The sequence below is a fragment of the Lactuca saligna genome, chromosome 8, assembly GCF_052625555.1.
Source record: "Lactuca saligna cultivar CGN05327 chromosome 8, ASM5262555v1, whole genome shotgun sequence".
NCBI lineage: Eukaryota > Viridiplantae > Streptophyta > Magnoliopsida > Asterales > Asteraceae > Lactuca > Lactuca saligna.
In genome coordinates this window covers 63,849,407-63,863,095 of record NC_136424.1, presented here as the reverse complement: position 1 = coordinate 63,863,095, position 13,689 = coordinate 63,849,407, and the positions used below count along the sequence as shown (strand labels likewise).

The window sequence follows — 13,689 nt, the reverse complement described above, 5'->3', positions numbered from 1 at the left end:
AATCCATTAAGTCACTATTCTCAAAACTAAGAGGTCCACCACTCAGATCTGGGCTAGAATATCGACTAGAAGGGTAAAGTTTCCAACTTTACCCTTAAGAACCATCCTAATGGGTAAAGAACCCAAACCCTAAGCTTAAAAGGTTAAGGCTTAAACAATAAGCACTTATTCACCAAGACAAGACCCAAAAATACATATTTGGTCCTTAAAGGCTGCAAACACATGTAAAGTTTCCAACTTTACTCTCAAGTATGCTTGGAAGAGACTCAAATGTTCAAAAGAAGCCATAAGATGGACTTAATGCATGTATGGAGCCCTTAAGACCATAAAGTTGGCATCTTTATGCCAAAAGAGCTCAAGAGGACCAAGTATCTGGAAGAATAGCACTTGGGATGACCTTCAACCCCACTAATCACCAAAACTTGGCTAAAAGCCTCAAAACTAACCCAAAAAGAGATCTAATCAAATATTGAGCAAGGTTAGAACTTTATACCAGAAATATGCTGGAAATGAAGCAAAAACTCAAGATCTTGAAGGTTCCAACTTGAATCACCACCTTGCACCAAACTTCTCTTTCTTCTAATGGCTTCAAACACACCCAAATACACTCTCAAAGGGCTCACAACACTAAAAAAGGCTTTAGGGTTTCAAGATTAGGGTTACGGACTTTGGAGGCTGGAAATGAGGCCAAAACTTGCGACTTAAGGTGTTTAAATAGGGTGCACAACCCTAAAATTAGGGTTTCCTCCATAGCGGTCAACTCGTCGAGTTGAGACTCCTCAACTCGTCGAGTTGCCTCATGAAATCCCGCGGTCAAAACAACTTCAACACGTCGAGTTGGGGCTTCCAACTCGACGAGTTCTTCAGGAGAAATGCAATAATTTGAATTAAAATTACACAAAAAATAAGGTGTTACAACATCTATTTTATAAAGTTTGTTTCGGTTTTTGGTTTCTCTCGATTTTTATATTGCTAAAACTGAAACGAACCAACTTTTTCGGTTTCTAAATATTACCAACCCAAATCGTCGATTTATGGATAAGAGTTTTCTTGGAATTGATTGGGATTGAGTTGTGAGTTATTATTGGGGTTTTGTTAAGGGTTTTGTTGGAATATGTTGAGGTTGAATTGTAGATTGGGTTTGAATTGCTGATAAGCTGTTATAAATGCACTATTGAAATTTGGTTGTTATTGAATTGATGTTTCTTGTATCAAATTTATAAACCATTGGTTTTAATCATAACTAGAAGGGTGCATTCGCTTCACTACGGGTCAGAAAAGTTGTTGTTGTGATTCAAATTTTACGGCACATATTTGTTATTAGATTTTTTTTTAAACATCCATATTTTCATTATATTTTTCTACATAAGGTGGTTTGTGTAAAAAAGAAAAAAGTATACACAACATCTTATTAATTGGAAGATATATGAAGAAGAAAGAAATATATAAAGATCGTTTATGCAACTTTGAATTCAATAAAGAAGCATAGGTGCATGATAGCAAATCCAACTCCTTTAATTCCATTGGCCTATGCAAGATAGTATAACCCATAATATTTGCAACGAGTCAAAACCACTTGATGGGAAGAAAACCCTCGGCTCCAAACCAAGCGGTAAGGGCTCGACTTGACAATGCCAACTGTACATAAGCTAACAATGGTTTTAAGTTGTATAATAATTTAGGATGTTTGCTTTTTTCAATTTTCAACTTATAAATTTCGATACAAACCTGTCTTATTCAATTCTTGATATTCGTGTTGATGATCCAATTCTCCACATCACAACAATTCATATCACGTAATACAATATTTAATGTTTTAAGTACCCTGAAACTTTTTTTATAGTCATATAATCTTTATTTATTAGATAATATCTGTGATGGACTTAAATATTTGGGTCCTTGTGAGAGATTAGCCTTAAACAATCGTACAAATCGCATACTGTCTGGATCGGGCATCATGTTATTACTGAAAAAAATAATATCAATCAGTCACACTTATATAAATATATTTGTATTCTTTTAAAAAATGATATTTTTAAAGATATTTATCACAATAATTTCAAAATAATCACTAATGTCATGTTCTCATATGGTCAATAGTGGCGTCGAACGGGCCGACGACAATGCAACACCTACGAAACAGCATTTTCTAAGAACTTTCTCCTATCCAACCAATCACATCACGCCACGTTTCCTACAACATGTGTTGACCACGATAACACACAACACCCTCCCACACCATATATCAATCTCCCACACAGCTCTCTAATGGAAGCAGCGACTTATTCGTTGCCTCCTTCCATTGAACCTATCGTCGTTTTCAACGATCAATCATCTCGTTTCTTCTGGATATACCCGTCGTTGAAAGTTGAAACCCTAAAAGGTTCCAGTTCTTCATCTCAATTCCAGTATTCATACTTTCACGTGGTTTTTAAGGTTAGGGTTTCGTATAAACCTGAAATCTTAGATTCAAAATTCGTGTTTCTGTATCTCTGTATCTGTATGTGTTGAGTGTTTTTCTGTTTCTGAAAAAAAATTATGGAGTTCAATGTATCGGATGAGTTTTTGGGGACGGTGGCTCCGTTAGTGGTGTATTGGTTGTATTCTGGATTTTACGTGTTGGTTGGATCGGGAGAGAAGTATCGATTGCATTCGAAAAAAGATGAAGAAGATAAGAATTTGGTTTCGAAGACGACTGTTGTCAAAGGTGTTCTTCTCCAACAGGCTATTCAAGCTGTCGTCGCCATTATTCTTTTCACAGTACGTTTAATTGTTCCTAATATACTTATTTTAAGAATATAAAACATAAATTGTTGCAAAAACTTGATTTTGTTCTACACGATGAATGAATGACAAATGATGCCTCTTTTGGAAAAAGTGGTTTAAAGTTGGTTGTTGGTATGGTTCAATCAGTTACTCTGCCTTTACCAAAACGTAAGTGATCATAAATACTATGCTTACTGATTTCTTCTAAATACGAATCTTCAATGGAGTAGGTATCAAGTTAGATCCTGTTAATCATCGATAATTTCTCCATTCTAAATTCTGTCTCTCCGTAATTTCATCTTCTAATCTTTAGGATTTCCGATCTATGATTTAGGTTACTGGAAGCGATGAAGATTCCACCACCACCAAAACCCACTCACTCTTTGATCTCGCAAGACAATTCTTCACAGCAATGGTGGTAATCGACACCTGGCAATACTTCATGCATCGGTACATGCATCAGAACAAGTTTCTATATCGCCATATCCACTCCCTTCATCATCGCCTCATTGTTCCATACGCATTTGGAGCTCTTTACAATCATCCAGTCGAAGGTCTTCTACTGGACACCATTGGTGGAGCACTTGCTTTCCTCATATCAGGCATGTCCCCTCGAGCTTCCATCTTCTTTTTCTCATTTGCCACGATCAAAACAGTTGATGATCATTGTGGATTATGGCTTCCTGGGAATCTTTTCCATGTGTTTTTCTGGAATAATTCTGCTTACCATGATGTTCATCATCAACTTTATGGGACAAAATATAACTACTCACAGCCTTTCTTTGTTGTTTGGGATAAAATATTTGGGACTTATATGCCTTATTCACTTGAAAAGAGAGAGAATGGTGGGTTTGAAGTAAGACCTGTAAAAGATGTCAAGGATGAATGATTCTTTTCTATGGTTAATAGGTTATATATGTATCACTATGTTTGCATTCACTGTTTAAATGTTTAAGTATATTTATCTTGTCATCATAAGTGTCCAATATATATAGTGTCTACCAATTTTGTAAAATATTGGGATTACAATTTTCTTTATTCTTTTTTGTGTATTGTAACCAATGTTTCATTTATTTTGATGTTTGTAAACTTATTGATAGCTAAAGGGAGTTTTTAAACATATGATGCAAACTTGTTGTCATTTCTTTGTGAAATGTTGAAGAACACTTAGGGTGTTTTTGGTTTATGGGTTCTGATAGAATTGGAATTGGAATTGGAATGTGAGATTCCATTCCAGGGCATGTTTGGTTGCCAAATGGATGGAATCAAAATTGTTGGGAATCGTTTTAATTCCATGTTTGCTGGCTTTTTCACCATTCCTAGAGGATAGTGGATTCCAGGGTGGAAGGAATTGAATTGGATTCTTTCTTTTTTAGTAAATGACCAAAATACCCTCACTGTATATGTATTAATGAAAAAAAAAAAGAACTAAGACTTCAATATATTTATATATACAAAAAGCAAAAAAATGTTTGGTTACAAACTTACATTATTTCAACCGTCTAATGAGTTGTTATGTTTATAGTTTATATGTGGATCCATGTAAGCAAATTGTGGCATAAAAGTAATCTTCATGTGTGATGATGTGGACAATGACATGGCAATGAATCATGCCATGTCATCATTATTATAGGTTTCAAGGTAATTGCTATTTTGAGTGGAAGATAAATTGCATTGTCTATAATGGTAAAAAAAGGCAAGTGTAATGCTATGAAACCTGTATCAACCTAACATTTCACTTTGAAATACAAAATTTCTTTTGGCAGCAAAATTGAATTTGTATGGCTCTCTCTCTCCTCACAACAACAAAAACAACTTAAAAATGTCGATAAGCATGTTACAGTTTTGTTTTGTTTTTTTTTTTTTTAATTTATTTTTAATATTATGAAAACCAACATGATGCTAGAAAAATAAACATATATATATATATATATATATATATATATATATATATATATATATATATATATATATATATATATATATATATATATAGAGAGGATCATTTGAGAACTCATAGTTTCCCAAAAATCTCAGAAATAAATGTAGAACGATAGATAAAAAAAAACAGATGATCAAGATCATTTATGACATTTTTGTAAATAAATTAAAACTTATAGAGGCAGGGGTATCTTAACTTAAAAATACAAAGGGTATTATAAGAAACACAAATTTAATTTAATAATATCCTTAATCGTAGATCTCAAGTGAAACATATCTCGTTCTCTCTCCCCCTCTCCCTCTCACTCTTTGTCACGATTTGCCATCCAAAGACCACTGTAACTTCATCGCTGATTCATCAAACGCCACCGTATAAAATCCATGGCCATCTCCTGTATTCGTCACCCCATCGATTGATCGTCGTCTTCACCGTCTCTCTTTCGTCTCCATCGATATTCCCTGATTCCGATCAAATCTGTAGGACGAGTTGAACAAAACGGAACTTTGGTCGATGTGACGGTGGAATTCATTCCAAAGATATATGTTGTCTAGATTTGAAATTAGTCGATGTTCCTTAATTAAACTCTCGTTACCAATCGAGTTTGAGACTACTGCCTCCATACTTCTACAATTCTGTCCAGATTTGGAATTAATCCATGGCTCCGTCTTCGATTTTGTTGCGATTGCCCTTGGAGACTTGAAACTGTGTTACGAGAAGCGTAGTCAACGTCAATCATACTCCGGCGAGGACCGGGCGTGATGCTGAAAGCCGATGCAATCTCTACCGATATCAGCAACTGTGATCACGACGACAACCTAACCTCCCATTCCGAAACTCGGTCGTCGTCATCTCCACCGCTGACATCGAAGTCGGTAATTCTGACTTCCTCTCCCATATCAATCAATTGGTGAGAAAGTTGAGCCAATTTCAACAAATTAAAGGTCCAGGATAACACTTTTTTGGTTAGGATTCATAGATTGGAGAAATTTTCCTCTTATCTCTTACAAATTTCAACTGATACGATGCTAGGTCTTGATCATTAATTATTTATAACTCCTATTCTGCAGACAACGCTCTCAGCTACTTGGCTTTTCTGCTATGTAATTCCTACACTTCTGGTTAGTTCTTGGAATCTTGAACTTTTTACCTTGCTATTTACAACCATTTAAACTAGCATATATTAATATAGTTTTCCAGTTTTTCCCTTTGGTTACAATACAAACATAGTTCCAGTACCAGGGTGTGATGATCTTGGCTTGTCCTTACATTATCTCATTTGCACTAACACATGGCTGATAAACGTGACACAAATACCTCAGCATGCGTTTTTTACACAAGAAACACGTTTTTTACACAAGAAACACGTTCGGGCTTTTAAAAGGGCAGCAAAATCAAACGAAACTTAAAGTTAAATATGTTGACCATTTACTCCTGTTTTTGACTTTCCCATTCGGTTAACTGATCTTAATCTTTTAAAAGGGCAGCAGAGTCTCTTGAAAAACTGCTTGATGTAACTAAGGAAGAGCTTCCTGACACATTGGCTGCTGTTCGTTTATCAGGAATGGAAATCAATGACTTAACAATGGAGCTCAGTGATTTAGGGTTAGCATTATTTTTTCCCATTAAGTTATGTCTGGATACATTGTTCTTTGGATAAAATATTAAGTGGAAGGAAAAAGTAAATGAGAGCATATTTGTAAAAAGTCAGGACTTAACTTAATCTAGTAAGCTATATATATGAGTGTTTCTTTTTTTACTTACTACATAAAGAATGACTTAATAGAGAAAGTCAAGAAATTGAACTTTTCCCCCTCAAGTCCTATCTTTTTACAAACTTGCCCCAAGGGTGCCCTCATTTCTTATAGACTTTTTAAACATAATTTATCCACATAACATTATATTCAGTTATTCAGACAAGACTTAATCTGAAAAAAAAAAGAAACAAACACCATAGTCAAGTCTGATATTTCTGCAGGCAGGAGATAACCCAAGGTGTTAAAAGCTCCACCCGTGCAGTTCGTTTGGCCGAGGAAAGATTGAGGCGATTAAAAAACATGAATCCATTAGGTTAGCAGTAATATATTCTCAACATCATTCCTAGTCCTATACACAAGGGTAAAATTGTTATTTATTAACACTTGCTCCATACAAAGATCATTTATCTATTCAACACTTTATCTAACTAGTTTTTTTTCCCATTATTACTTGTAATATTATGTTATAAATTTAAATTACTTTATTTATTTGGTAATAATCGTGTCTTAATATAATTTATAAAGTTAATGCAACAAAAAAGTTGCAAGATGAATTTGCAAAAAAAAAAACTAACAAGTGTAAGGGGTGTACTTTTGAAAATCTATACAATTTAAAAAAATAAAAAATATACTCTTTGGTGCAAAAAATGGTATTATGGGCTGAAAATGGTCTTAAAAATGTCTCATTATCCAAGTTCTACCTGTTTTGTTAATATTTCCTTCAATTGCTTCCAAAATTTAAAAAATAAATATAAATTAGTTTCTCGTATTTTATATTATACAAAAAGATATAACAACGTACTTTGTCTTACACAGGGACCATTAATGTAATTTAATTTTAAACAGGGACCATTTATGTAGTTTTGATTAGATAATGATCAAAATAACACAACATTCACATTTCAAAATCATTACTTTTTATATTTTTAGCCTTCTGATTATATGTGATTCACATGAAAATCACATATGAATTATATGTGATTCACATATAAATTACAAGTGAATCATATATGAATTACATGTAATTCACATGTAAATCTAATGTGATTCATATGTAAATCACAAGTGAATCACACATAAATTGCATGATTCACATGTAAATCATATATAAGTTACATGATTAACATGTAAATCATAAGTGAATCATATATGAATTGCATGTGATTCACATGTAAATCTAACGTGATTCACATGTAAATCACAAATGAATCACATGATGTACATGTAATTCACATTTAAATCATATATAAATTACATGATTCAAATTTATTCACTTAGAATAAAATGTAATTCACATGTAAATCACATATGAATTATATGATTCACATTTATATCACATGTAAATCATATATGAATTACATGATTCACATGAAAATCAAATATGTATTTTTGTGAGTGTTTTTGCATCAATATATATATATATATATATATATATATATATATATATATATATATATATATATATATATATATATATAAATTTTCTTGTAGATTTGGAAGAAAGTGTGGTGGATATTGAAGAGGTGAAAAATGATAAATTGAAGAAAATAAGGAAATATTGACACGAAGAGATGAAAATGCTTTGAAATTTGTAACATTTTTTTTTTATATTTTTTATATTTTATTTTATATCGAATAGAATATTTGTACTATTATGTTTATAGATTAATTAATAAAAATGAGATTTTTTGTGATTTAGTTACGAATATTATAGTATAAAAAATATACATATATACATTTGAAAAAAATGTGCATATATGTACCTAAAAATTTACTTATTTAAAAAACGTGCAGTTTTTTTTTGAAAAATATGTAACTTTCTTAAAAAAAACTTGCGGTTTTTTTATTTAAAAATGAAGTTTTTTTTTAAATAATTGCAGTTTTTTTGAAAAAAAATGCGGTCTTTTTTTATTTTTATTTTATTTTTAAATAGCAGTTTTTTGAAAAAATTATAGTTTGTTTAAAAAAAAATCATAAAAAATTAAAAAAATTTGCATTTTCTTTTAAAAAAACGAAAAATACTATATTTAAAAAAAAAAATCTGAAAATTTGATTTATGATGTAAATTTTTGGTCATTTGTATTAATATATTAAATAACACAAAAAAATTATACATTAAATGAGATTGGTAAGATGATGATCATGTCCTTAATAAATTACTTTTGATCTAATGCTCTATTATATGTTCAGATTTATTTGAGGCCATGCTAATTTTGTGGGACCATGAGACCAAGTCTAAAAATAATTTTAAAATACAAAATAAAAGGAAAAATCGATTTTTTTTTATTATTATTTTCGTCACTTTAATCATAAAAAAATTTACCCTTTTTCTGAAAAATAAGTAAAATATTCTAATAAAATATTATACTGTAAATATTCAAATATGATTTTTAGAATGTTAGAATATTCTACTAGATTTGTCAGATATGTAAAATATTCTAATATTCTACTAGAATATGTAAAAAATTATATTTTTTTGGGAAAATATAAATGAAGAAAATAATATTTGTTTTTTTTATTTTTTAAAAAATTTCAATTATTTTATATTTTAAAAATGTATTTTTTTTAATATACAAAATAAATAGCTAAGATTGTGTCACGGTTTCATAAAATTTGATCGTCTCACATGAACCTAATTATATATATATATATATATATATATATATATATATATATATATATATATATATATATATATATATATATATATATATTCTTTTAAGTTAAGTTACAACAATGTTTGTTTTATTATCCCAACAGATCAAATCCACAAAGTAGAATATGAAGGGTATCTACGTCAATACTTTCTTCAACCAAATTCATTTTTCTAGGCATCTACTTTAAAAACAATTTTGAAGCCAAACCAAGGCTGGACGGTGTCGAGCTTAGATGGGCATGGAGGCCGGCGTTATTTCCATGACAATGATGGGTCCGTTTGAATCGATTTTGAACTAAACCAAACCCAAAATCGAGTTTATCGGTTTTCAAAAAAGTAGAACAAAACAGAACACGACCTGATATTTTTTAAATTCGGTTTGGTTTGGTTTTTATCAGTTTTTACATTTCTTAAAATCATAACTTAAGCCGATATTTTGGTTTTTAAAAACCTCAAACCGTAGGTTTCTATTCGACGTCGATTTTATCGGTTTTTTCTGCTTTCAGGTTTGGTTTGGATTACCCCTAGTTGCAATGAAGGCGTCTATCGCACTTCCAAACTTAAATTGGTGGCCATTTTATGTTAACAAACTAAAAAAACATTACCATTTTATTAAAGTAAATTTTAAAAAGTCTTTGTATTAAGAGTTTTTTTTTCTTAAATTTTTTTTAAATTTTACATTTTAATATTTTAACGATAATGCCGTGACTTTTAAATGACAAAAAACTGCCAATTGTTTATTTAAAAAAACAAGAAAGCAACAATCATTGATTATATTTATAAATATTTGGTATTTTAACCGGTAATCTTAAGAAAAATGTATATATTATGAGATTATTAAAGATAAAATTTTGATTTTTTTTAACATAAAAGAATAGAAAATATTTTTATTATAACCTACTGTATTATCTTTGTTTCATATAAATTATTATCTTATTATATTCTCTTTAAAAAGTATTATCTTATTGTATTATCTATATGTGAGAGAGGGTATTACGTTATTGTATTTTCTTTGTTTGAGAGAGTCTTTTCTTATTGTAATCTTATGTATTCTCTGACCGAGACAGAAAACCTTGTCTTTCTGTAAGATTAAAATGTTCGGAAAGGTAAAAAACAATTATTTTTGAAAAAATACCCCGACCAAAATGTTATAAAAATAGTTATTTTTAGAAAAGTCTCGACCGAAAAATTACAAAAAATACAATTATTTCCATACATAGGATATCGCCTATTAGCAGAGAGAATACATTACGATAAATATATCTGTCACATGTAGATACTACAATAAGATAATACCCTCCCACATATAGATGAAATGCATTAAGATAATAATAAGACAAAACCTTTTTTTAGACATAGAAATTACAATAAAATTACAATAAAACAAAACTATCTCTCAAACAAAAAGAATATAATCATAGTAAGATATCTTCTATAAAATAGAGAAAATACAATAAGGTTATAATAAAATAATAATTCTATGATCATTCTAAGATAATTTACTGTCGTGGTATTGTTAATGTACTCGAAATATAGGGCTGGAAATTACCATCTAAAATCTCATGTTTAATGATTGTTGGATTTTTGTCAATTTTTTATAAATAATTGTCGGTTTTTGTTATTTTATATTAAAAATAAAAAAATAAAGTACGAAGCTTATTGTTAATTGTCCCGTTTATAGAGACTTTTCTAGAAGATTTCTATTTTGATAAAAATATTCACAAATTTTGGCCGTTTTGTGATTTTAGTTCATAAGAATGGGCTGTGGGGTTGATTAGTAACTCACAGCAGAAAAAAACATTTTTTTACACTAAAATACTGTGTCACATGATGGAATGTTTTTCTTCTACGAGAATTATTTATGACAATTATTGTTAAACACATGGATACCTTCATATTTGAGCTGTCGAGATTCTCTCATGATTGAACTATTTACCCGGAAAACCCCTTTTTTGCAACCATATATGCTTTTGACCCCGAATGTTTTTGCAGACATCTCATGTAAGATAATGATCATTTTATCTTAGAAGTTACTAAATTTAGTTTGTCGGGGGTGGAAACTCGATTTTTATCACCAAATTTTCCCAAAACTGTTTTTATGTATGAAGTGTCTGAACATGTATAACCGGGCACAAACAAGATCTAACAAAGTGGTTGCAAATTTTTTCTTTTTAAAATAACTACATTATAAACTGAGTTAAACGCAGGGAATAAAAAAAAAAACAAATAAACGTCTACAGAAATGTGTAGAAGATACATTGAAATCGATAAATATTTATAATTGTTGGAAAACCTCTTTGAAGACAGTATTTTTTTGTTTTATTAGTTGAAAGACCTTCCGCATCACATATGAGTATTTTCAAATATTTTTTACTTGTGATACGGAAAACAACTATATATATATATATATATATATATATATATATATATATATATATATATATATATATATATATATATATATATATATATTTTGAAGAGCAGAATTTTATTAAAAGAAAAACTAGCAAGAAGCTAGAAATATTACATCAAAGAAGTAGCAAAAGAGGGGTTATGAAGCCACTCAGTCCAACGTAAGGTAACCCTACTACATCTATTAGAAATCCAAGAAAAGGATTTCTCAACCACATCGTCAAAAAGAACCGATTTTTTTTGGGAAGAACCGTTCCAAAAATAGACATATTACGAAAATTCCATAAGCACCAGATGGCGGTAATAATAACCGCATCAAAAGCCTTTCTTTGACCTGTACTCAAAGCTATCCCATCCGACCAATTGATTAAGGGCTGCATCGAGATCTGTGATGGGAGAGCTAAACCCCACCATATAGCAATCCTACCCCAAATATCGCGTAAGTCACGACAACCAACAAAAATATGGTCAATAGTCTCAACTGCAACCAGGCATATTGGGCACATGATAGAAGGGACTGTAACCCCTCTAATCGAAAGTCTCTCCCTCGTAGGAATAGTAGATAGGTGAATCCTCCATACTAGAATATTGAGCTTAATAGGAACCCAATTTTTGGATGTGGTGGAGGGAAACAACTACATATAACTAACCACTAGTGAAAACAGGTCTATGCAAGTATAATCCAACATTTGATAATAAGTGTCCTTGACTTTTGTTAATGACCATAGCGAAACAAACAACTATGGGGAATTGCCTCCGCTGAAAACGAAATGAATTTTTTTTATTAGACGAGGTTAACTTTATGTGAGGTATATAAGTAGTCTCATTGAAAAAATATGCCATACATGATTTGGTCTTCAATCACGTGTCTTCCAAGCCTTACGATCTGTAATCTAATACCATTGCATAGTCATTTAGTTTGGTCGATATTACGAAGTAACATGACCGAAACACCTTTTTTTTAGTATGAGCTTATGGTTGGGAATTCCGGAAGCCTTAAAACCATTCAACACATCTGGAGAGTATACAAATTCCTCAAAAGAATCTTGTGCCTTAGTCTCACATAAAGAATCTGAACTAAGATACGTTTTCCCTTCATCTTTCATCAATTCTAACATGTAGTCTTTGATAGCATCGACTTCTTCATTTGTAAGGACCAAAATAGCTCAATCTTGAAAATACAATGGATCAACAAGATGGTTCTAAAAGGATGAATAACTTGTGGAGACAATTGAATGAATATGGTCACCCATAGAGGGAACGATAACATATTCTGGAAATTTAACTTCAACTTCACCATCATTAGGGCCACCAATGGGCAATGGTACATTCACTAATTTTAAGAATCCATTCAGGAAATGATTTTTTCTCTTCGAAATCATTGTTTGGACAATCAACATGAAGCCTCATGTTTACATTCAAATGTAAAACTGGACATTCACGTCATAATCTCGATGAATGCAATGATGCGTGTACAATATCTGAACGATTTCTTCTTTGTATTACTTGAAGAACTTGCCGAAAGTCACCTCCAAATACAATGGTCTTGACTCCAAATGGTTTATTCTTGTCCGATGAAAGGATAACGTCTCTAAGTGTCCTATCAACTGCTTCGAAACAATGATGGTGCATCACTGGGGCTTCATCCCATATGATAATTCTAGCTTTATTCAACAGTTCAGCTACACTGTTACCTGGCGTAATAGAACAAAACGAATCCTCATTCAAGTTGATTGGTATATGAAATCTTGAATGCCTTGTCCCACCACCAAAGAGCAAGAGTGCTGAAATTCCGCTTGAAGCAACGTTGATAACAATTTCACATTTAGATCTAATAGCAGCCGACAATGTCTTCCAAACAAATGTTTTTACTGTTCCTCCATAACGATACAGAAAAAAGACACCACCTTTTTTTATTGTTAACAACATTGATAATTATATCATAAACCTTTTTTTGCTTGACATTTAATTTGGAATGCAGTTGTTGATGTTCGAATTCAAGACTAGACGGATCATAATTATGCTCATCTTGAATCTTGATGTTCGAATGCAAGAATATTGATATATTTGTGATCAGGTAATGATATATTAGGTATTTGCTTCAGACTCCATCCACAACTCAATAAATATTTCTCAATGTATGACAACGTAAGGTGGAA

The 13,689-nt window shown here is 31.1% G+C and overlaps 2 protein-coding genes across 2 annotated transcripts; both read left to right on the top strand.

Annotated features, from left to right (window-relative positions):
- Positions 1–2,270: 2,270 nt before the first annotated feature.
- SBH2 (sphingoid base hydroxylase 2) lies at positions 2,271–3,886 on the top strand. The gene is made up of 2 exons (XM_078969625.1): positions 2,271–2,760; positions 3,101–3,886. The coding sequence occupies exons 1-2, from the start codon at positions 2,539–2,541 to the stop codon at positions 3,653–3,655; spliced, it is 777 nt and encodes a 258-aa protein (XP_078825751.1). The 5' UTR covers positions 2,271–2,538; the 3' UTR covers positions 3,656–3,886.
- Positions 3,887–5,510: 1,624 nt separating this feature from the next.
- LOC145011227 (uncharacterized) lies at positions 5,511–8,160 on the top strand (the record flags this gene model as incomplete). The annotated part of the gene is made up of 5 exons (XM_078969889.1): positions 5,511–5,649; positions 5,776–5,826; positions 6,193–6,310; positions 6,684–6,775; positions 7,954–8,160. Coding segments are annotated over 5 exons (471 nt in total), but the record flags the coding sequence as incomplete, so codon positions are not given.
- Between the last annotated feature and the right edge of the window lie 5,529 nt (positions 8,161–13,689).

Coding starts and splice junctions, on each gene's coding strand:
- SBH2 (XM_078969625.1), top strand. CDS start 2,539: ATGGAGTTCAATGTATCGGATGAGTTTTTGGGGACGGTGGCTCCGTTA. Junction 2,761..3,100: donor TCGCCATTATTCTTTTCACA/GTACGTTTAATT, acceptor TCTATGATTTAG/GTTACTGGAAGCGATGAAGA.